The 21608-nt window shown below is 46.6% G+C and overlaps 1 protein-coding gene across 3 annotated transcripts in view; it reads left to right on the forward strand.

Annotated features, from left to right (window-relative positions):
* Positions 1-21608, forward strand: part of ncor2 (nuclear receptor corepressor 2) — a 77760-nt gene that overhangs the window by 48957 nt on the left and 7195 nt on the right. The window contains exons 17-39 of one of the 3 annotated variants that reach the window (XM_031849296.1): positions 1017-1079; positions 6125-6267; positions 6428-6566; positions 7485-7914; positions 8936-9056; positions 9549-9804; positions 10714-10761; positions 11093-11257; positions 11379-11515; positions 11732-11831; positions 11963-12067; positions 12957-13060; positions 15372-15522; positions 15638-15781; positions 15931-16023; positions 16728-16945; positions 17170-17515; positions 17632-17835; positions 17946-18197; positions 18901-19053; positions 19155-19427; positions 19555-19741; positions 19829-20325. In XM_031849296.1, coding sequence (XP_031705156.1) covers positions 1017-1079; positions 6125-6267; positions 6428-6566; positions 7485-7914; positions 8936-9056; positions 9549-9804; positions 10714-10761; positions 11093-11257; positions 11379-11515; positions 11732-11831; positions 11963-12067; positions 12957-13060; positions 15372-15522; positions 15638-15781; positions 15931-16023; positions 16728-16945; positions 17170-17515; positions 17632-17835; positions 17946-18197; positions 18901-19053; positions 19155-19427; positions 19555-19741; positions 19829-20325 — 4329 coding nt within the window. The remainder of the gene's footprint in view (positions 1-1016; positions 1080-6124; positions 6268-6427; positions 6567-7484; positions 7915-8935; positions 9057-9548; positions 9805-10713; positions 10762-11092; positions 11258-11378; positions 11516-11731; positions 11832-11962; positions 12068-12956; positions 13061-15371; positions 15523-15637; positions 15782-15930; positions 16024-16727; positions 16946-17169; positions 17516-17631; positions 17836-17945; positions 18198-18900; positions 19054-19154; positions 19428-19554; positions 19742-19828; positions 20326-21608) is intronic. The other 2 variants (XM_031849298.1, XM_031849297.1) reach the window with 2 other exon arrangements.

The following is a 21608-nucleotide window of genomic DNA, read 5'->3' on the forward strand; positions in this document are numbered from 1 at the left end:
TGCTGTAATATACCTGATGAACACACAGCCAGGACAAGAAACTTTATTTCTCATTCATTATCAGGAAACTTGCGTGATTTCTAATTTGAGATCATATAGTAGCTAAATGCAGTTATGTAGGACAACGTGTCAGGTTTACAGATGAGTATTTCACGACCATCGTGCAGGACTGACTTTGTCACCTTTGCTCTAGTTGTGGCCTCCTGTCCCACACCACAAGAGTGCACTGTTGTTCCTTTTGTCTTCATCCACCAAGTGACACTCGAGTGACACAAAGTGGCATGATAAGAAATGCAAACAGCGAAATGTTTATGCCTGCATATGATATGCACTTTCAAACTCCCCTGTCTACAAAAGTATTATTTAAGGACAAACAATATTCACTGTGTCAGCCGCCCCCCCCCCCCCGCTTCGCTCTTTGTTTCCTCGCAGATGGCAAGTCAGCCATGCACACTCTCGCTGCAGGCTATCAGGGATTTTTTTTTGATGTTTCAGCAGTTGTGTGTGTATATGCTGCAGTCGCTCCTGCAGCACAGGTTTAGTCACAGGGAATCCCCTGGTGACTCTGACTGTAGGAGATCATCAGCAGACACCCCCCCCCCCAACTGTTTGTTCAACTGCTCACTGGCCCACGGTGCCCTTCACAGGTCCTTACAGAGGACACAGAAGCTCCCTCTCCGCTGTCAGCCAGGCAGGGTCGGCCTGGCTTGTGGGCTGCGCGGGGGGAAAGAAGCCAGTTGTTTTGTCTATAATCATTAACCGACTTCTCTCCTTGGATTTCCTGCTTCCTCCATCTAAAACAAACAGTCCCTAGCGACCCACGCTGTAGTGCCTCACTGGCAAGCAGCACAAGCTACCCTGCCCCCCCCCCACACCCTCTTATTCTCTCTCTCTTTCCTTTCCTCTTGTCAGTCACTCCCTAACTGACTTTGTGGCAACTGCCCACTCCCCCCTCCCCTCTCCTCCCGCCTTCTCTGACTTGGTGGTTCTCTATTTTTTTATTTTTTTTTTAACAGCTAATCTGGAGATGAATGAGAGCTCTCGCTGGACTGAAGAAGAGATGGAAACTGCCAAAAAAGGTAATGCAGTGTAAACCTTTCTTCTCCCTGTGAAGTATAAATGTAATCTAGTCGCTGTGTATTATAACAAGAGTCGCCGAAAGAAAGAACACTCGCAGCAGTTCAAGCACAGTTTTGTTTTTTTGAAAGCACAGACGAGTGATGCGGTTGTGACTTCCTGTCAGTGAGGCAGCTACCACCACGTGCTGCTAGGTTGTGTCTATGCGCTTATGTGTCAGTCTGCCTGGACTGGATCCGTTGCTCTTTAGAGCCATGTCTCTCTGGGTCAAGGCGGCCTGTCTTTTTTTTTTTTATCACGCAGGCTGTAAAGTCTACCTCTTATCAGCCAGCCCCTGTAAATGCAGCAGTCATTAACTCAACATGACTGAAGATTACCGAGAGGCCCATGGCTGATTCACAGAGGTCGCTGACCTCCTGCCCATTTTCCTATTGCCAGCGCTCTGCCCGAGTGTGTTCCACGGTGTTTGTTGAGTTCGGTCCGTGAGTCTCGGTTACTGAAATGATCAGCTCCTCGCCGTCAGTGGTTTCTAATGCGTCCTGCTCTTTGGATAGGAACTCCCACCCCATTGGTCCGTTGCACCAGATTGAGCTTCAGATCTGGTTCTTATCTGATCGGCTAGTTTTACATGTTCCCAGTAAATGTGATCTGTGTTGCAGTCAGTCATGTTGATATTTATAAACATCTTTATCTTTGACTCCTCGTATTGCCAAACGTTGGCCTCAGCTGTGTATTTACATGCCTCTTTTTTTAAAAATTTTGTCAGTGTTTTTGTAAATATTGTTCCAGCTTTGTAATGTGCTGCTTTCTGTACTTGACTCAACACAATTTCATTGCAAATTCATGGCTGCTGCTTTGTGGCCATATTGGTAGATGATGAGTCATCTTTCTTTGTGTGACTCTCAGTTCTGCTTGTGACTAACTTAAACCTGTCTTCCCTTGTAATCAACAGTGGATGAAGGGCCTCTTGCAAGCAAGCAGCTCTCAGCAGCTTAAGCGTGATATTTAAACCACATTTGGTCATCGTTTATCGCATCGGTCTCCTGCTAAGTGTGTGTAGTGTCTCCGGCAATTTTAGGTTTGTGTATACGTATGGGTTTGTGTGTGTTTATAGGGTTATTTTTTACGAAACTGGTAATGGCCTGGCTTGGAACACAGTCCTGTGTAGTAATCCTGGTTAATGTCTTCAATTCCATTCTCCTGCAGTGGGATTAGTGGGGCTCTCCATCCCAGCGGATTAGCCTGGCAGCTTGGTGGGAGCAGGGCTTCTATGAAGGGCTTATGTAACCACAACCACAGAACCCCAGCTACAGTCCGGAAGGGGAGGAGTTGCTCTCGCCGTTTTTTCATCAGTTCTGACAACTACCACCACACCTGCTAAAAGGGGGATTCCCCTTCCAAGAACTCGCACTCCAAGATCATAACTCCGCCCACCCCATTTCCTCATAGTATCTCCCTTGCAGGTGCTTGACATGTATATGTTTTAAGGAGGCTTAGGTGTCCTGATGTTAATGTGTTTATCCCCTTGAGCTAAACAGATCAGAATAATGGCATTTATAGTGCCTGGCAGGACATTGGCATTCCGGCATGGCAGCATCAGTCAGCGCTGCCTTCAAGAATGGCGTGGATAGATCACTCTTGTCTTCACCGCTCGTAAAGACTGCTACTTCATACGAGGGACGGCCGGTCTTTGTAAAGCCTCTCTCTTAAAGCCACCAGTTCTGCGTGTGTGTGTAGAAAAAGGTTGTGTCTGCGTGCACTTGGTCCAAGCTGTGTGTGTTTGCATGTGCACCCTTCTTGGCTTGCGTTTATGTAAGTGCACTAATCTGGCAGGCTTTGCTTTGGGTGCAAGCAGGCAGGCGGCTTGATAATGGCCCCTGTGCTCTGCTCGCTGAAAGAGCACATTTAAAGGAGCAGCAGGTAGAGAATGCCATGTTTATATATTTTCCTTCACCTCCACTGTTGCTCCGTCTCTCGTTCTGTCCACGTCCCCTCGGACGGGAGATGGCAGCGGCCCAGATTGGCAAAGGCTGTGGAGGATTTGGCAAGCGCCTCTCGTCCCCCCCTCACTTTGTCTCTCCCCTCACTCCGTGTTGTTATAGACTGGAGAGAGAGGTCACATTCAAGATGAAAAGCAGGTCAGTCAGGAAAAATGTGAAAGCCTTTATGCTTTCTCATGGTATCAACATCAACTAAACCCCTCCTCCCTCCCTGTCTCCCCCCTCCCCCTGTCTCCCCCTTCCTCTCACTTTGCTTACTCTCCACTTCTGTATCCTTTCCTTTTCTCCATTGTCTCTCTGGCTCAGTGGCTCTGCTCTCTCTCTCTCTCTCTCTCTCACTGCTCTCTCTCACTGCTCTCTGTTTACTCTTGGACTGCCTGAGTGTGTGTTTGCATCTGTGTGCTAGAGTATTAACAAGAGAGAGAGGGTTGGAGTGTGTGTGTGTGTACTCACTCACTCACGCGTGTGTGTGTGCGCGCGTGTGTGTGTGCGTGCGTGCCGCGGTGCCTGCTGGCAGACTGAGGTAGGGGGAGGGACGTACGGACCGAGGGAGGGAGGGAGGGAAATAAAAGAGAGATAGAGGAGAGATCAGATGAGGGGAGAGAGAGGCTGAGCACATAGCACCGCCCAACAGTCCCACTTTCCTGTGGAAGTCTTCCCAGACGACCGCCATTGGGGAGAGACACGGCGGAGAAGAACAGACCAGGCGCTCACCGGAGCTCAGAAAGGACGGAGTGAGAGGAAAAGGAGGGCAGAGGCCAGGAGCATGTGCTGTTTCGGAGCATGTCAACCTCACACCGGCTCAAGTATCAAGCCAGCTGGCAGGAAGAGCGCAGAGTCTGAGCTGTTTTCACCTCCTCTGCTCTGGATCCGAAGGCCCAGCCCTGAAGAGCTTCCCAGCCGGCCCCTCTAGAGATCAGACCGTCTGATACTGTTATGCACCGCGGGTCAACGAGACGACGGCCGGAGTGACAGGCATGTGACAGACAGGAACAACCACTTTCTGGCTGCACCAGGTGTTGATTTGACTTTTCTCTGGGAGGAGCTTATGGGAATACCGTGTTCTGATTGGCCGTGAGGCTACCACCTGCTTCAGTATCGCTGCTGCTGATTGGATGTTTGTTCCTTGTGTGTTTCCTCCAGCAACTAAGGCCCCGAGTCAACCAGAGCTACTTCAGGATTGCACTTTGTGCGCTTGCATATAATGGATATAGCTTGAGGTCATAACAAAGGGACCTTTGACTTTAAGTGAATTCATTTGATATTGCTTCAGTGGGAGCAGCAAAATGTTTGTCTTGTTTGAATGTGTGTGTGTTATAGCATGCTACTGTTTTTGTTTGTGTGTTGTGTGGAGGGCGTCTGGCTTGTATGGCAGTCCACCCCCCCCCACCCTCTAGTGGGACAGCTGTAAAAGGTTAATAAGTGGCGGTCATGTGTCGCAGTCCTCTTGGAACGAGTCAGGCTACTCGCTCTCCTTGTCTTCCTCGGAGAAGCTTTCCCAGCGATGCCTTTTAGTGGCGGCGATGAATATTTCAGCTGAAAAAGCTCTTCCACTTTAACACTTGACAGGTTGTAGGTGCACAGCAGCTTTTAGACACCAGCAGCTAAGACTTGAAGATCACCTTTGCTTGTTACAGTTCTTTTTATACTGACGTTATTAAATTCTCCGAATGACGGTGAATGTTATACGTCTGGAAGATGCACAGCTTTTACCGCCCTTTTGGCATACTCGATCATATTTCACGTGATTTCTTTATCTTCCTATCTTGGTTATCATTCGCACAAATAAATACAGTCTTGTGAATATTATCGTAGAAGTTAAACTAACCGACCCAGCTTTTATGTCAGCTAATACTTATTGATATCATTATTGAGTAGAGCGTTGCTATCAGAGTCTGTCTTTCTGATTAATCTAAGAGCTTAAATGACCGGGCTGTAAAACAGCTGTCCTTCCCTCTCCTTTGGCTCGGACTCGTGCCCGTTGTCCTACTGCCTCCATTAAGCGATGAGATGCAGAGACCTCTGAACCCGTGTCCAAGGTTATCCCAGGAGGTGTTGGCTCTGTGCCTGTTAATAACACCCCCACCACCTCACAACCCTTTGAGAGGCTGTCCTGTTGCCAGGACCTGTCAGGCTGGCACAGGAAACAAGTGGGTGGTGTAAGCTAAGCCTCTTACAACACACACTGTTAATGAGCTGCCTTTAGCTAACAGCAGACTCTGGGGGACGACGACGACGACACTGGAGCAAAGGCTACGCTATCTGTCTTTCTCACTCACTTGCTCTTACACACTGACTGCTCCATACGTCTCTTCTTTTAGCACACATGCTGTGTGTGTGTGTGTGTGTGTGTGTGTGTGTGTGTGTGTGTGTGTGTTTCGTGACGGGTTGATCTATCACAGCTCCGGCCCAGCGTGTGCCTGTAGACTGTGAGGCACAATCATGTGGTTGACTGAGCAAAGGACCAGGGCTTCTTCTACTGAGTCACATCAAAGTCAGTCAGAATATGACACAGAGTGACCCCCCCCCCAGTTGGGAGAGTTGGTGATGTCATTGGTATGACTGACGGCTCAGCCACCACACTCGCTCTCCCTTCACTCTGTAACTCTCTCTCCCCCCTGTCTCTACTTAGGAAGCATATGGCATTAAGCCACGCTGCTGCTGGGAGAGTGGGACTGTGTCTATGTTGCATCCTGAGCTAAACTCCCAGGCTGTGTTACCGTTTTAACAGCTGTATAGAGACAGATGTTTATGGCTATTGACTTATCATTGAGATACTTCCGTACGGTGCACTTGGAAGAGATTGTGGTTATTAAGATATTGATTATGGTATATAAACCAAAAATAACCATTACATTTACAATCTTTACAACAAGTGCACTATGCCCAGCTTGCATCATTTTTTTTTTTTTTTTTTACAACTGGAGAGAGAATATCATTTGATTGTGGAGATGTAGTAGTCGTGCAAGGCCGCATGTCCACCATGTGCAGCTGTCTTTGTTCCTGTCCTGTCCTAACCCTCTGCCTGTCCCATCTGTTATTTCCAGGCCTTCTCCAGTATGGTAGGAATTGGTCCGCCATCGCCAAGATGGTGGGATCCAAAACCGTGTCACAGTGCAAGAACTTCTACTTCAACTACAAGAAGAGGCAGAAACTGGATGAGATTCTGCAGCAGCATAAAATGAAATCGGTAAACACAGGGACAGTTTTTGAGTCATATTTGCTCCATGTGATGTTCAAGAAGTCATTAATGTGTTTTGTGTACAACCAAGCAATACGATTGTGTCCGGTTTTGAAGATTATTGACTCCCCAGGCTCTTTTTATTTAGTGTGGTTTTGCTTTGACCCAGGAGAAAGAGCGAAAGGCCCGCCGTAAGGGCAAAGCCCTGCAGAATGAGGAGACCAGTGCCCCGTATGCAGCAGAGGAGGAGGAGATGGAGGGCTCAGGGGCCAGTGGCAATGAAGAGGAGGCCCCTGAAGATGGAGAAGGTAAACCACTCCCAACAGCGACATGCTAACAGCCAAAAGAAAACACTGTATCAATCGAAAGGCTGTCTATTTAACCTTCATTTGATAGTTGAGGTTTTACAGTAGTACCGTGGTTTAAACACAGTTCTGCGTCAACATTTGCATGTGTACAAAATGTACAATCCCTCGATGCTTCATAAGTAACCTTTTCATGAAGCCTGTAATGGCCTGTTGTTATTTCCGAGACGTGTTAATTCAACTATCTATTCATTATTATGGTTGTAGTTAGTGGTGGTGTATTGGAGTGCATTATCGTGAGGGTTTTTAATATTCTTAACCCCTCATATTTTTAAATGGGGTGGGCATGACATTGGAGACGCCTTCATATAATGCAGTCCAGTTCAACACCACTGCAAACTAAAGCACATTTAGTGGAATTAATACCTTTCTGACCATGTCGATCAGAACTAAACATTATTATCTTTGAAATGGCAGAATGTATGGCTCAGCTGTTGTATTGGATTACCTCAGATTGTACAGGTTTACCTAATACAACGTCCGCTGATAGTATGTAATGTTGTGTAACAGCAAAACCTTTGGAGTAGCTCCCTGTTTGCCTGAAGACTTGTACTCTGAAATGACAGATTCCAAAACCCCGCTGTAGAAGTAGACTATGTAGACCGCACGATCACAATAGAGCGCTAAAGCCCCGGGGGATTTTGTCCATCATCCCAATTGGTTTTGAGTTCCTCCTTATTGTACAGTGAAACCTGATTAGGGAGAAGACTGGCACTGTGAAGAATCTGGTTGAGCAGAAAGAGATGGGGGTGGGGGGGGGGAGATGAAAGAAAAAAGGACAAGGAGATATAACATAATTTACAGTAGAAGCCCAGTCTTGTCGTCTGATCCGCGTTTCCTTTTGTCCCCTGTCCCTTCCAGGTGGAGCCAACAACAGCTCTGATACGGAGAGCTTGCCCTCGCCACACTCATCCGAGGACAGCAAGGCCAAGGAGGACGGCTCGGGCAGGTCAAAGGCCAGCTCCACTACCGGGGACAAGGAGGCGTCCGGGTCAGACATGGGCCAGGCAGGGGATGAGAAACCTCCAGTCAAGGAAGATGCCGTATCCGCCATCAAGCAGGAGATAAAGACGGAGATGGGGGAGCCCAGCAAGGAGCAGCTGCAGCCAAGTTCCCCCAGCGATGCCATCGATAAAAAACCTCCTACTGCAGAGCTGGAGGAAGGTAAAAGCTCCACCAAGAGCTCCAAGAAGGACCACGGGCCCAGAACAGGGTCCCATGGGGACAGTGACTCTAGTGCCACTTGCAGCGCTGATGAAATGGAGGAGACGGACAACACGGACAAGAACAGGTAAGAGCTTGTAGCAAGATATATAAAACATTAATTTCTCATCTTTTTAAGCTCAAAGATAATGTTAAAAAAAATCAGTGACATGATTGGGCCTGAGATTATTAGAGCCAAAGGGCTTCTGGTTTTGATTACTTGGTGTCCTACTATTGTGGTGTACCTCAAATACCAGAAAATACAGCAGCAAGGGTTCTGAAGTGTTGTTGGTTGCCTAGTTACACTGAGTCATATTTGGCGAGGTGTGTGTGTGTGTGTGTGTGTGTGTGGGTGTGCACACACAACACAGGTTGCTCTTTTTTATTTTTACATTGTATGAATGAATTCATACACGTGTGTGAGTATATAAGTTTGTACAAAGATATGTATATATTATATGCTATATATATATATATATATATATATATATATATATATGAATGAATGAAGCCGTAAGAAATAGGTGTCAAAGTGTGTGGGAGGAGTGATTAGTCTTGTTTGCACGGTATTTGTACAATTCTTTCCATGACAGCAGACTGCATGTACTGGCAAAGCCGGGGGAAAGCTGTCCTCCCTGCCAAAGCAAACAAAGGGACTGTGTGTGTGTGTGTGTGTGTGTGTGTGTGTGTGTGTGTGTGTGTACACACTTTTGTGTTGTTGTGCATCAAAGTGTGTGTCTGCCTGATTCCGAGTATTTTGTGCTTTCGACAGATGTGATAGACATGGATATGGATTTTTACTTGCAATCCCTTTCCAGTCTCAGCCTCTGTCAACACACACACCCCTTGTATTCATCTTTTTTCTTTTGCCATCATTTGATTACTTAAATACCTTGTGACTGAGGATTTGTGTCCTCTGCGGGAATTGTTAGGCAGGCATGTGGGATGGAAACACAATCAGAACCTCTGCCGTCTTCTTCAAGTGTTTTCTTTTTCTTAATCGATTTAACAGAAATATATGAACTGTAACACAATGTGTTTGGGATGAAGCGGGCAAAAGCCAATAAGAGAAGGCACACAAACTTATTTCTGTCTCTCTGTGTGTCTAGAATGACTTCTCCGCGGCCAAGTCTCCTGAACTACACTCACGATGGGGTCATATCGTCCCCGCTGCAGAAGCCCATGGACCTGAAGCAGCTCAAACAGAGGGCTGCTGCTATACCACCTATTGTGAGTCACTACTTAAACTGTATTTTCCATTCATCCCCTCATCCATCACACAGCAGATGGGTACAGAGTATCTCGTGGAAAGTGTCTCTGACCACGGTGGTGTTTTGTAACAGAAAACTGAGTTGCCCAGCCCTCTTTCTCACACAAACACACACACACACATTTCCATTGCAGTGGTATCAATGCAATCTCTGTTTCTCTGCTGACAGTGATAACAGCATAGCAGGTGGAATTGTTAAGTCATATTTGTATAAAATAAGCCAGCCAGATGGAGGATGATGGGAGAGATTGCTTTGTGGAGAAGAAATTAGATCCCCGGCATTAGAGAAACATTAGCTTACCAAGAAATAAGAGATGTTTATTTGCCATCATGTTTATCAGATACTGTATGTGGCTAACCATATGTTGAATGCCAGGAAGGAGTGGCCTTGTGTTGTGTGTGTGAGGTGTGATTGTAACCTTTTTTCTTTTCCCCTCATCCTGTGTGTGTAGATGCCAGACGCCTCCATGCAAGGCGGTCAGCGGAGCGGAGCAGTGCTGCCCCCTCATGCCCTGGCATTGTACCAGCAACAGATCACCATGGCTCACGGGGAGTCATCTCAGGAGGTCAAAATGCAGCAGCAGCAGCTTCCAGGCCAGCCGGGCAAACAGCAGCCGTACACCTTGCAGGCAGACAGAGACAGGGAGGCCCTTCACAGCGGCAGTCCTCGTATTCGCCCTCGCAGCCCCTCCACCAGTGACAAAGATGGTACGCACACCTGCATCACGACAGAAAAATCCCTGATAAATCACCAACGTTACCCATCATGTCAATACTTCACCAATCCGATAGTATTGAGAGATAGTATAGGATGTTTAGGAAGCTAAAGTTACAAATACAGGAACCCCTCTCACAATCGCCAGCATTTGTCTTTTTTTCCCCATGTCGTCATTTTCTTTCTCTGTGATCCCTAATGTCACCGTTCTGCAGGCTGTATGCATGCGTGTAAACATGGTACATTGTTGTCAATTTTACAATGAAGGATTAATGGAATCACGACAACAAGATGAGCAGAGGACTCGTGAAAAGTTTAAAAGAAAACGGAGGTCAATGCTGCATAATTTGCCATTTTAGTCGCATTTGATCTAGTTTTACTTAGTTGGTCCTTGCTACATGCTCTAACCTTGATTCTGGGTTTTCTAGTGTGTAGGGTATTCACGTGTTTCTGGGACACTCGTGGAGAGAGGGAGCTGATAAATGATTTGGTATTTGCTATTGACCCAGAAGGGAATATAGTCTAGTTCAGTGCAGCTACTGTGAGCTTGTGGAATGTGAGTCTCTGAGAGTACAGTGTAAGACAAAGACGTGTCTTTTACAACCAACTGGGCACCGCAGCAGCAGCTTGGAACTCTTAACATACAGCATCCACCTTTTCATGCCATTTTTAGAAAATCTTAAAAAGCTCTTGATGCAGTGTCTGACTCGGAGGCAGGTGTGATATATTCTTAAGCTCCATTGTAGCCACTGTCTACTAACATGTGGCTGTTGGTGAAAACAAAAGTCCCGCCATGTTGCAACAGTAGCGAAGTGTTTTTGTAGTTAGTGCATGTTCTTTTTGTGTGAGAGAGAAAAATCTGTGAGGATGCGATGATCTGTGGTGTGTTTGTGTCCCTTCAGAGCTGGAAGGCAACGAGAGGTGGTTACTGACCCTCCTGCAGGGATTAAGTAGGTTCACCCCTTGCCACACCATTCCCTTTAATAACACCTTAACCACACTGCAGGGTGATCACCTCCTCTGTTGGATTTTTACTGTGTGTACTTTAAAATATTAGCAGTGGCTTGTTGTGTATGTTGGCGTATTAATTCAGTGTTGATGATATCACCCTCGCTGGGAAGTGGCGTGAGGGGTTCTGTGTGGTCGTAGACACCAAGGACATTGGTGTTGATGTTGTCGACAACATCAGGGAGCTGCGGCTGAAGGACAGCTTCTTGGATTAGTGGCAGGTCTAGCGGAGTGTTGCGCTTTTTGTCCTGACTCTGTGTGTTGTTGTTGCAGAAAAGTCCCGGGCTTTCTCCCCACACGGTGAAGCCAAGAAGCAGGCGCTGGGCCCCGATGACCTGAGGACCTCCAACCTGGGCCGACCGGTTCTCTCCCCGTACCCCATGTCCCCACGAGACATGGCCAAGATCAGTCACGACCAACACCTGCTCCACTTCAACTGTGAGTCCTCTTCTCTGTCCAGCCCGGTCTCTATATTCTTAACGATCCTCAGACGTCATTACAAGAGCGTTGAACAAAACCTCCACAATAGTCACATCTCATAATCTCTCTCGCCTTCCAGCGTTCCAGCAAACCGGCCACCCCTCACTCGCTAATCTGCCACAGGACAGTGGAAGGCTAGCAGCAGTGAGGCCCCTCACGATGCCAGAGCCTCCGCCACTCATTTCCTCCTCCAAGCCAGGCGGCTCCATCACACAGGTACAGCACCACAAAAATGAAAACCAGGGCGTCTACATGGTTATATTTGGCCCGCAGAAACCATAGAATTTAATATTAGTAATTTTTTTTTTAATATAATCTCAGTCGCACATGCTACAAAAGATAACGCATGGATGAAAAAAAAGTAGAATCTGACACACGTATTTCTACGCTAGAGCAATAATAATATGAATCACCATTTTGACGTTTCTTCAGGGCACCCCAGTGCAGTTGCACAGCCCAGCTCATGGGTTGGATCATGGGAGGATGACCCCCACGCAGATGGGGCTGTCTTGGATGGATCAAAGGAAAGTGGGTGAGTAAAAAAAAAAAGAAAAAGTTTTACTTTCTCATCACAACTGATATTGAGGTCTGATGCATCCCTATAGACACGTCTCCCTCATCACTGTTTCTCTGTTTGTCCCTGGGTTTTTCCAAACTATGCAGCCGGTCCTTTTCCCGTGATAAAGCAGGAACAGTTGTCTCCTCGCAGCTCCTCCTCTCAAGCCGACAATTTGCCAACCCAGGGGTCGCCTCATGATGCTGGACGTGGTGGGTGCCTCGCCTTGTCTTTCATTTGATTTCCATCTGCAGTAAACTGGTTATCAGTGTTTTGCTTTTGCATCGTTTCCCTTTCCCGTGTAGTGTGTTACCAATTATATCACGCATCCTGGCAAACACTCGTATTTAAATGTGACTGTTTTGCCATACGCCCTTGAATAACAAAGTAAAATCATGAGTTTTCCCACATGTTTGGTTGAGCTTGGTCATGCTGAAAAGATTAACCTCCTCAGCATGACAGTGACCCGAGGCACGCAGCAAGGACCACACTGGAGCCACTTTGGGACAAGTCTCTGAATGTACTTGAGTGGCCCAGGCATAAACTTAAATCTCAGCTGGAAATCAGTGGAGAGTTGAGTTTACCGAAGCTCATCTAATCTGACAGAGCTTGAGAGGATGTGAAGAATGGGAGAAACTGCCCAGATCCATGTGTGCAAAGCTAGTAGACGCAACCTCGAGGATATTCAAAGCTAGTAGACGCAACCTCGAGGATGTGCAAAGCTAGTAGACGCAACCTCGAGGATATTCAAAGCTAGTAGACGCAACCTTGAGGATGTGCAAAGCTAGTAGACGCAACCTCGAGGATGTGCAAAGCTAGTAGACGCAACCTCGAGGATATTCAAAGCCGTAATTACTGCCAGTGGTGTCTCAACACAGTTCTCCTTTTTTTATACAAAGTTGGGGAACTTAATAAAGCCACGCTTTCACTCTTACATCAGTAAACACAGTGTTGAGACTGAATGTTGTAGTTATAAATAATACTGTAAATACAACAGCATGTGACTTGATTCCAGCCATGCTCACAGGCGTTTTGACACAAAAAAAACCACTGTGCTGTTTTTCTTTCTTAGCATCTTCACGAACTATACTATCTTCACAGGTTCTATTCCAGCTGTTCAAGGGGGGAGCATCACTAAGGGTATCCCAGGGACCAGAATGCATCCAGATTCCTCGATCTCCTACCGAGGGGGCTCCATAACTCAGGTGAGCTCAGATCAGAGTCTAAACCCGTGGTCCTCGCTGAGGCTGTAGTACGATACACGAGTGAGGAATGTCCGTGTTTTTTCTCTCTCTGACGATCACAGTTGAGATTTGCTGTGGATACTATACTGCACAGTGTACACTTGAGTTAAAAATAGACCCACATCAAATTTAGTCTATTTGAGAGCGAGTAACTTAACATGCAGGAAATATAGATGTTAGTAATTGTTGATTTAGGCATATTCTGATTTCTGTTTCAGTGATTTCTGTCACTGTAACAGAACAGAATCTCCCATTCGTGCAGTTTATCGATGTGTTGGGTGTGGCAATCCTGGTGTGAGTGTGTTATGAATATTCTGCTGACAGTTCAAATGCGAGTAGTATATTACGACAGACTACTGGGAAACACTTATCTTCCCCTTTTATTTGGAGAACCTCTGAACAACCTTTTAAATAGATTCAGATTAGGTTAAAAGTGAACTACTGTGAATGAGCCGTTATGAAGGTAAGGAGAGACTTGTTAAAGGAAACTAATGGTATACTGTGTATATTTGGCCCAGTGTTTCCCCTCAGATCAATGTGCAGCAGTGGCTCAGTCAGGTTAATGTGATTTGCTTCGGCCAGGGTCTGATGGATGTAAATAGTGAACTGAAACTGACGGTTAAACTGTGTCACAGTTTATGATAGTAGCAGCAAATGTGGCTGGAACACAGACAGCCCACCCTCAAGAGTGTTTCATTACTATACACTGCTTCTGATTGGTTGGCACTAGTTTTGCTCAAATCCTTTCTGTCATTTGGCCCCTGCCCCATATTGTTTAAAGCCAAGTCTATCACACTAGCAGCCTTTGTGTAACTGGGCGTTTTATTACTTATTACTTATGATGGTTAAAGATAAAGAGAGCAGCAGGTTTGTTTAGACGTCATTTGGCGAGCTAAGTGCTGTGGCTGCTAGATTTCCCTCCTGCTGTGACATAACCACCAAACTCTGTGACCCTGTCGCTCTAGCTACAGGTACTCTACCGCGTCTGTTCCCCTATTTTATTTATTCCAGACTCTGGCTAAACCTCGTCATTGATATGCTCACTGTAATATCACATCCAGCTGATATACAAGAGAAAACAAGGCTGTTATCCACTGCGATGGATTAGTAAGGAGAAGGCGATGAAGCATAATCAGTGCCGTCATGGAGGGGGAAGCTCATGTGTTTGTTTAGCTTGCAGCCGGATTACCACCCTGATATATCGATGTTGCACTTTCTCAGGGAGTAGATGAGGACCGCTTTAGTCAGTGCCATCTGATCCTGTAAACACAACAACACAACACTCCCATTACACAGAAACATACTATTCTGGCCTTTAACCTTTAGCAGCGTCTTCTTGGAAAAGCTGCAACTAATAGAGAGGAAATGTGATCTCAGGCACTACCGTGTCTGCTGCCCCCCCCTCCCCCTCCTCATGCAGGGTAGAAATATGACTCACGCTCGGGGTACGAGTGATGTGACTCAAGGTTTTAACAAAAAGCCTGTTGTCATCTATTGTTGCACCTCCGCTTCTTCAGAGAGCACCACTTTGTATTTCAGGGCGGTGTTTGTTTTGTTTGTTTACTTATTTTGGATCAATGTTATCTGTCAACACTGCAACAAAAGCTCTTTCTGGGGCACAAACACTTCAAGAAACGGAATAAATGTTTTGTATTATGCGTTACAGTCGGCTCCAATTCAACAATCCTGAGAAGAAAGACAAAGACTGTTCCTAGTCACTTGCACACATCTGTGCCACAATAGTATCAGTCAGCATTGTTTTTGTCCGGCTCTGTCTCTTTAAAAGCCCTCTGAAGCTGTTATCTAAACAGATTTTGTGGAGGGCCTTTATAACAGACATTAGTTCATTATTCTGTTAGCACTGTAGCTATATAACAGTCTGTTGTTTTGTCGTGTATTGTATCTACTGTAAAGTTTCATGATAGTGATTATCCATAATAAGGGATATTTAGGCCACACAACAAACATTTTAGTGTAATCTCTTTGACATTTTAATATATTCCTCTCAGTGAATTTCACAATATCCATCCAACAGTGTACTTGTGGTCTTTGCCTTTTGTTGCTACAAGCCTGTGCCGTTAGTCAGCATGGATGAGTGCTGTTTCCATAACCTGGTGCTGCCTGAGGAAACCAGTTTGAGTTGGTTTGCTGAGAACGAGGCTTGATTTTTACGTGACTTTGGAATGTAAAGTTCTGAAAATAGACCGGCTTGACCAAAATAGAAACGTAGACTTCTGATTAAGTGCCGGTACGTCTCCTCTCTTGGTCACAGGGGACGCCAGCTGATGTGCTGTATCAGGGGACCATAAGCCGTCTGATCACAGAGGACAGCGCCAGTCGAGCTGAGAGGGAACGGGACGAGGCCCTGTCTAAAGGCCATGTGGTCTACGAGGGCATCAGTGGGCACATTCTCACATATGACCGTAAGTACATCAGCTTAAATGAAATGAATAAATAATTATTAGGTCTCATTGATTACTTCCCCCACACTAAGACGCATTGATTAAATTATTATAGTAACATCTCTGTCATCTGTAGGCGCACCTTCTCAGAATCCTAAAGATGAGGGCCGAGGCCAGTCCGGGGAACTTCTCGGCCTAAAGCGTCCGTACGACATCATGGAGGGAGGCATCGTAAGAGGACTGCCTTTGAGGGATTCCATGTCTGCAGCCAACTGTGAAGGTAAGAGACGACCGTCTTAACCCTGTGTCCTGCTCACAAAGGGCCACTGTATGAAATCCCTTGTTTTACCCTCGTTTAATCACATTTAATTGTCATTATCGATGAAAGCATTCACCTTACATCTCACTGCTCCTTCCTCCCTACCTCAGGTCTGATTGGTCGAGCCATGCCTCACGATAGGGACAGTCCTCACCACACACCTTACAAGGATGCTCATCACATCCGTGGCTCCATCTCACAAGGTAGGATGACGCCTCACTAACACACATGAGCATGTGATTTTCTGTTCTTCCTCCTTTATTTTAAAACTCTCATACCCTTCTGCTGGGCGAGATCCAAGATTTTTCTTTTAAAAACCTTAGCATCATCATTTATGTCTAAATCTAATCTTCTCGAGAACAGGCTGACATCTTTTTGCCAATCACAGATCCAAGTGACATACTAGCACTGAAAAAAGTCTTAAATATGTTGCAGCAGATTAAATCTTTGAACTGAATCTGTTTGCAAGATTCTGCTGTTTATTATCGTTCTTTCGTCTCTGTTTGCGTTCAGTCTGTTTTCCTGAAGGGGCTCACTCAGGTGCTCTCACTTCATTAGACTGGACTCTCTATATTCTCTCAGCAGAGCTGTAGCAAAAGATAGCTTTTCCTTATTTCCTTTCAAGAAGCAGACTGTGCCAGTTTACCAGAACTCGCCCGCTGGCAGGAGTACTTTCATGTTGATTTCATATTCATATTTATCTGACAGCAGTAACGTCGGATCACCATGTTGTTTCATCTTGCTCAGAGATGTTAGTGGATGAAGCTGCGTTCAGAACCCTCACTGGCTCGGCTGAGCTGATATAACTTCATCACAGCCTTTCTTCACGTATCTTCTGTCTATTTCACTTTTTCTCAGTTTGAAGTACGCTTTCCAATAAGATTGACGATGATCTTAATGATTTTAGGTATACCTCGTCATCTGGACCCTCAGGATGGCTACCTGAGGAGGGAGGCTAAGCAGATGAAGAGAGAGGTCTCCCCACCCCGCGGGCCCGGCTCGCTTTCCGACCCGATGAAGGGCCGAGAGGCCATGGTGCCTACGGTGAAGGAGCCTGGTCGCTCCATCCACCTCATTCCCAGAGAGGAGCTCAGACAGCCTGGCAAGGAGGGCATCATGGCACAGGTACACACGCACACTAACGCTAACAACGCATTATCTTTTTTTATTGTTTCATCTACTGTACTGTTTTATCAGTGTTTAAATGTCACTTTAGTTTGTCTTGCATTTGTTGAACATCACTGTTTTGCCTCCTGTTGTCATAGTAGTACTGTTTCTATACAGATAAAGTTATTATTACTGTTATTGGCCCTCTCTACAATTAACTGATGAATTCCTGTTGTATTCAGGGAACACCCATGAAGCAGGAGGCAACTGGTTCGGGGAAACGTCATGATGTCCGCTCCATTATAGCCAGTTCACCACGTTCCTACCACAATGCACCTTCCCACATGGAGATGCGCGCCGAGAGGGGCCGCTACGACGAGGCACCAAAAGGGCGGCCCAGCGCGGTGGTCAGCACGGCTAGCACTATAGCCCGCTCCTCTCCGCTTACACTGGGCTCAGAGCAGGGAAGCAAGGCTCATCACAGTCCAGTGGGCTACGAGGAAAAAGGCGCCTTAAGGGCCCCTTACCCCGGGCCTTCACACCGTGGCTCCCCTCTGTCCAGGGAGGCAAGCCAAAGGCAGCATGATGGTGGGTACACACCATACAGTCAAGCCAGCTGATATGTTTCAGAACGAGATAGTTCACCCTTCACACACCACAAAGACTGTGCGTGAAATTCTTTTGTGTCCTTGTTTTAACGCCAGGTTCCAGTAAGAATCCGCCTCAGGAGCGTAAATCCACGCCAACCCCCAGGGAAATGAGTGCCACCAAATCACCCCTGCAGGGTGTTACAGATCAACAGACCTATGAGCGTCTGCTGCAGGGTCTTGGGGCTGCAGACGTGTACCGTCAGATCCCCATAGCCTTCGACCCTGCGTCGCTGCCCCGCGGCATCCCCATTGACCCAGGTACAGCAACAGTCAAGTTAGACTGACATATTTTAAACGCAGTAGTCTAACAAAAAAATGGCAATATGAATAACGGACCTTTCCTGACGTTTCTTACTCTTCATACACAGCTGCCTACTACTTGCCTCGCCACCTCACGCCCAACCCGGCATACCCTCACCCCTACCCCTATCTCATCCGTGGCTTTCCTGACACTGCAGCCCTGGAAAACCGCCAGACGCTGCTCAACGACTACATCACCTCCCAGCAGATGCACCAGTGGCCTGCAGCCGCTGCCATGGCTGCCCAGCGCTCGGACCTGCTGAGGGGCCTTACTCCACGAGACCAGCCTCTTCCTATGCCCTACTCTGCAGCGCCACGAGGTGAGGCGAACTGACTTCACAACACTAACTTTCACTCATAATTCTCTTCGGCTGTGTTCACGTTTTTTGTTACTTGGGTCTGATTTTTATCCTAAGTTGCATGTCGCATGCCCAGCTTTGGTGACATTTGGCGCAATCAACTGTTTTGCTGCATCAAGCAGCAGTTAAGGTAAAGCAGCTGCTGGAGAAGGAAACATTATGCTTAGTCTGACGGTTGGTTGTCGTCACTGTCTGGAGTCGTTTTCATTTATATTGGCAAAGCAACAAATGCATCAAATATGCAACAGCAGTTGGCATCCATTTGTCTTTGTCTAAATCAAGATTATACAAAAAAGTTCAAATGTATTTAAGTTGCTGAAGAGTTGTTGTGTAGAGTTAATGACGGAGCAGTTCGTTTTGTTACATTATATTGAAATACAATGTAATTATGTAGCAAATGTTAACAAACCAGAAGTGGAAGTATTTGAAACAGAATCTAATCAGATCCAACGATATTCTCTCAATTTATTGCTTTGTAATCGTTTACTTCTATTTTGAACCAAGTGGAAAGTCCATGTTTTCATTTTCCTCACATTATAAGCAGAGTTGAATGATCGGTATTAGAATGCAGCGTTGGGCTTTATTAACCTGTTATCCTCTAAACCAAAACACGTCTGTAGCTATCCGGGTTTTCTTTACCCTTCTTTTTTTTTTTGTCTCCCAGGGATCATCGATCTTTCTCAGGTGCCACACTTACCTGTCCTGGTCCCTCCCTCTGCAGGGGCAGCCGGCTCCCCGATGGATCGCATCACCTACATCCCCGGGGGAACCGCCACCTTCCCTGGCAGGCCTTACACCACCTCCCCCATCTCACCTGGTACAATTCAGTTCACACAAGCAAACTCGCCTACATATTCAATATGTTGAACTCTTATTGTTTTTACAATCTTTCTACAATCTCTACCTTTTTCTATACAGTTGGGTCCTCACACATGAACAAGATGCAGGGCGCCTCTTCGGAGCGTGAGCGTGAAAGAGACCGTGAGCGTGACAGGGAGAGGGACAGGGACCGGGAGAGAGACAGAGAGCGGGAGAGAGAGAGGGAACGTGAGCGCGACCGAGAGAGAGAACGGGAGAGAGACCGTGAAAGGGAAAGGGACCGGGACCGAGAGAGAGACCGAGACCGAGAGCGCGACAGAGAGAAGGGCGGGTCACTTGGAAATGTGGAGCACGCCCCCATCTGGCGACCAGGTGTGTAGCTGATAGTGTTTTTCAATTTTTAATGTGCAAGTTAAAAGTAACACACTGGCAGCACAAATGTAGTTTGGGGAAAGAGTAATGCATTTGTGAAATGAAACAAATCTGTTTTTCCACTCAGGTACAGAACACAGCTTGGCAAGCAGTAGCAGCAGCAGTGTGAGACCTTCCTCCCAACAGTATAGCCACCAGCACTCCCCAGTGTCCCCTCGCAACCAGGAGAACGTGCAGCAGAGGCCAAGTGTGCTGCACAACACCGGGGGCAAAAGTCTTTCTCTCAACGATCACTCCAGCTCGTCTGTGTTTCGGTAAACTGCATTTTAGTTCTGTTTTATACAAGGACAACAGCTAATTTGATTGTTTACCAACCATCATATTTTGTTTGGCCCTGCCAGGTCCATGTCCTCAGGGCCGGCCCGCTACCAAGCTTATCCTGGCCACCTCCAAAGGACAGGTGTGCCCCCTGAGGCCTACCCGCCTGCCATGGACTCAAATGTAGCCAAAGAGCAGAGTCGCGATGGAGGCAAAAACAGGGGGGGTCTACCCAAGCACGTGCAGGACCAGCACGGGCCCTCCAGTAAATCTGACCCCAAGTTGTCCTGCCCCAGCCCAGGAGGAATGTACCCAGGTTCCTACCCCTCGGCTCCAGGCCGGCCCCAGCACCTGCTCCCTCCCCAGTCGGATAACCCTCCTGGCCGTGGAGAAAGCGGTACTCCTAGTAGGGAAAAGACTCAAAACAAAGCGATGTCCATTCAGGAACAAGAGCTCCGAGCACTCGGTAAGACCACCATGACTGCGGCCAACTTCATAAACGCGATTATTATGCGTCAAATTTCTTGTGAAACGGGGATGGCAGAGACGGGCTCGCTTGTTGCCAGCAGCGCCACTGATGGTAAGACGCTCTGGATCCCAGGGTCCCCCTCATCACCCAGACCTTCCCCCGTCAGTCTGTGGCCTATTGCACGCTGTGGTGGTTGGCATTATCAAATCAGCCCAATTCATTTACATTTTTTTTTTTTTTTTCCTTCAATGCTATACTTTTGGCTATTTCAGTTTTATTATTAGTTTTTCTTTACAAACTTAAAGACCACCAAGGGTGCCCTCTGGGAAACTAAACCTCTAGCAAAGATGAAGTTTACAACCCTGATGGAGCATTGATAAAATATAAACGAACAACTCGACACATTTATATTTTCCATGAAGAAGATCCTAGGTGTCCTTTAAGGTGTCGTCTTGAGATGGCTAAAGATGGTGGGATGATAAGGCAGAAACATCCTTCGCTGCTTGTTTTCATTTTCTTTTTGCAGCGGATGTGACAGAATTTAACGTGTGGCACCCCTCCTCCCTCCCATTCGGCTGCTCGCTTACTTGCTAAAACATAATATTTCACCACATGAAAGTGGGCCTGACAAGAATATTTTTAAAACTTGTAAAAGCATTTCACTGCAGGAGGTGTTTCTATCCCATGTTAAATGAGACTGCCTGAGATTCAAATGCTTAAAGTCACTTTATTCATGCAGTAGCTCTACTTCACTACTGCATGTCTTTCCTGTAGGTGCTCATAGGCTTACCCCAAACACATTGTGCTGGGAACTACTTTGGACAATGACCACATGTAACCCAGATGACTTAAGGGCAGCAGCAAATTGGTGTGACAGTCCCTTTCATTAAACGTCATTGAAAGCCTTACCAACCACCAGAATACCTCCCTGGGGTCCCGGAGAGCACCGGTGTTGCACAGGCGGGTGGGAAAGGTAAAAGGAGGAGGACGTGAAAGACTTTCAGCCATTGATGGGGAGGGGGGGTACTGCAGCTTCTGCCCCTCCCAAATCTCTGCATGTTCCTGTTTACGGCTCACTGTAATTTATGCTGATTTCTTTTGTTTATTTTTTTTTCACCACACATGCCAAACACTCAACACGTCTCTCTAAATCAAGCCTCTGGAAGTTTGTCCGTCATTTGGAATGTGATTTTGTTTTGTTGTTTTGTTTTTTTTTTCCTGCTGTAGAGCAATGTGTCACTCGTACGTGTACATATTACAAAGTCTGTAGGGCAAGTGACGACTGCATGCTGAGCTCAAAAGAGTGTTCAAAAACAACTCTTGTGTGTGCAGAAGTCAACAGGAAGCATGCCTCTCAGAAAGACACATTGATAGGACAGCATCACACCGATGTT

This window comes from Anarrhichthys ocellatus, unplaced genomic scaffold (assembly GCF_004355925.1).
Source record: "Anarrhichthys ocellatus isolate YVR2014 unplaced genomic scaffold, GSC_Weel_1.0 scaffold9, whole genome shotgun sequence".
NCBI lineage: Eukaryota > Metazoa > Chordata > Actinopteri > Perciformes > Anarhichadidae > Anarrhichthys > Anarrhichthys ocellatus.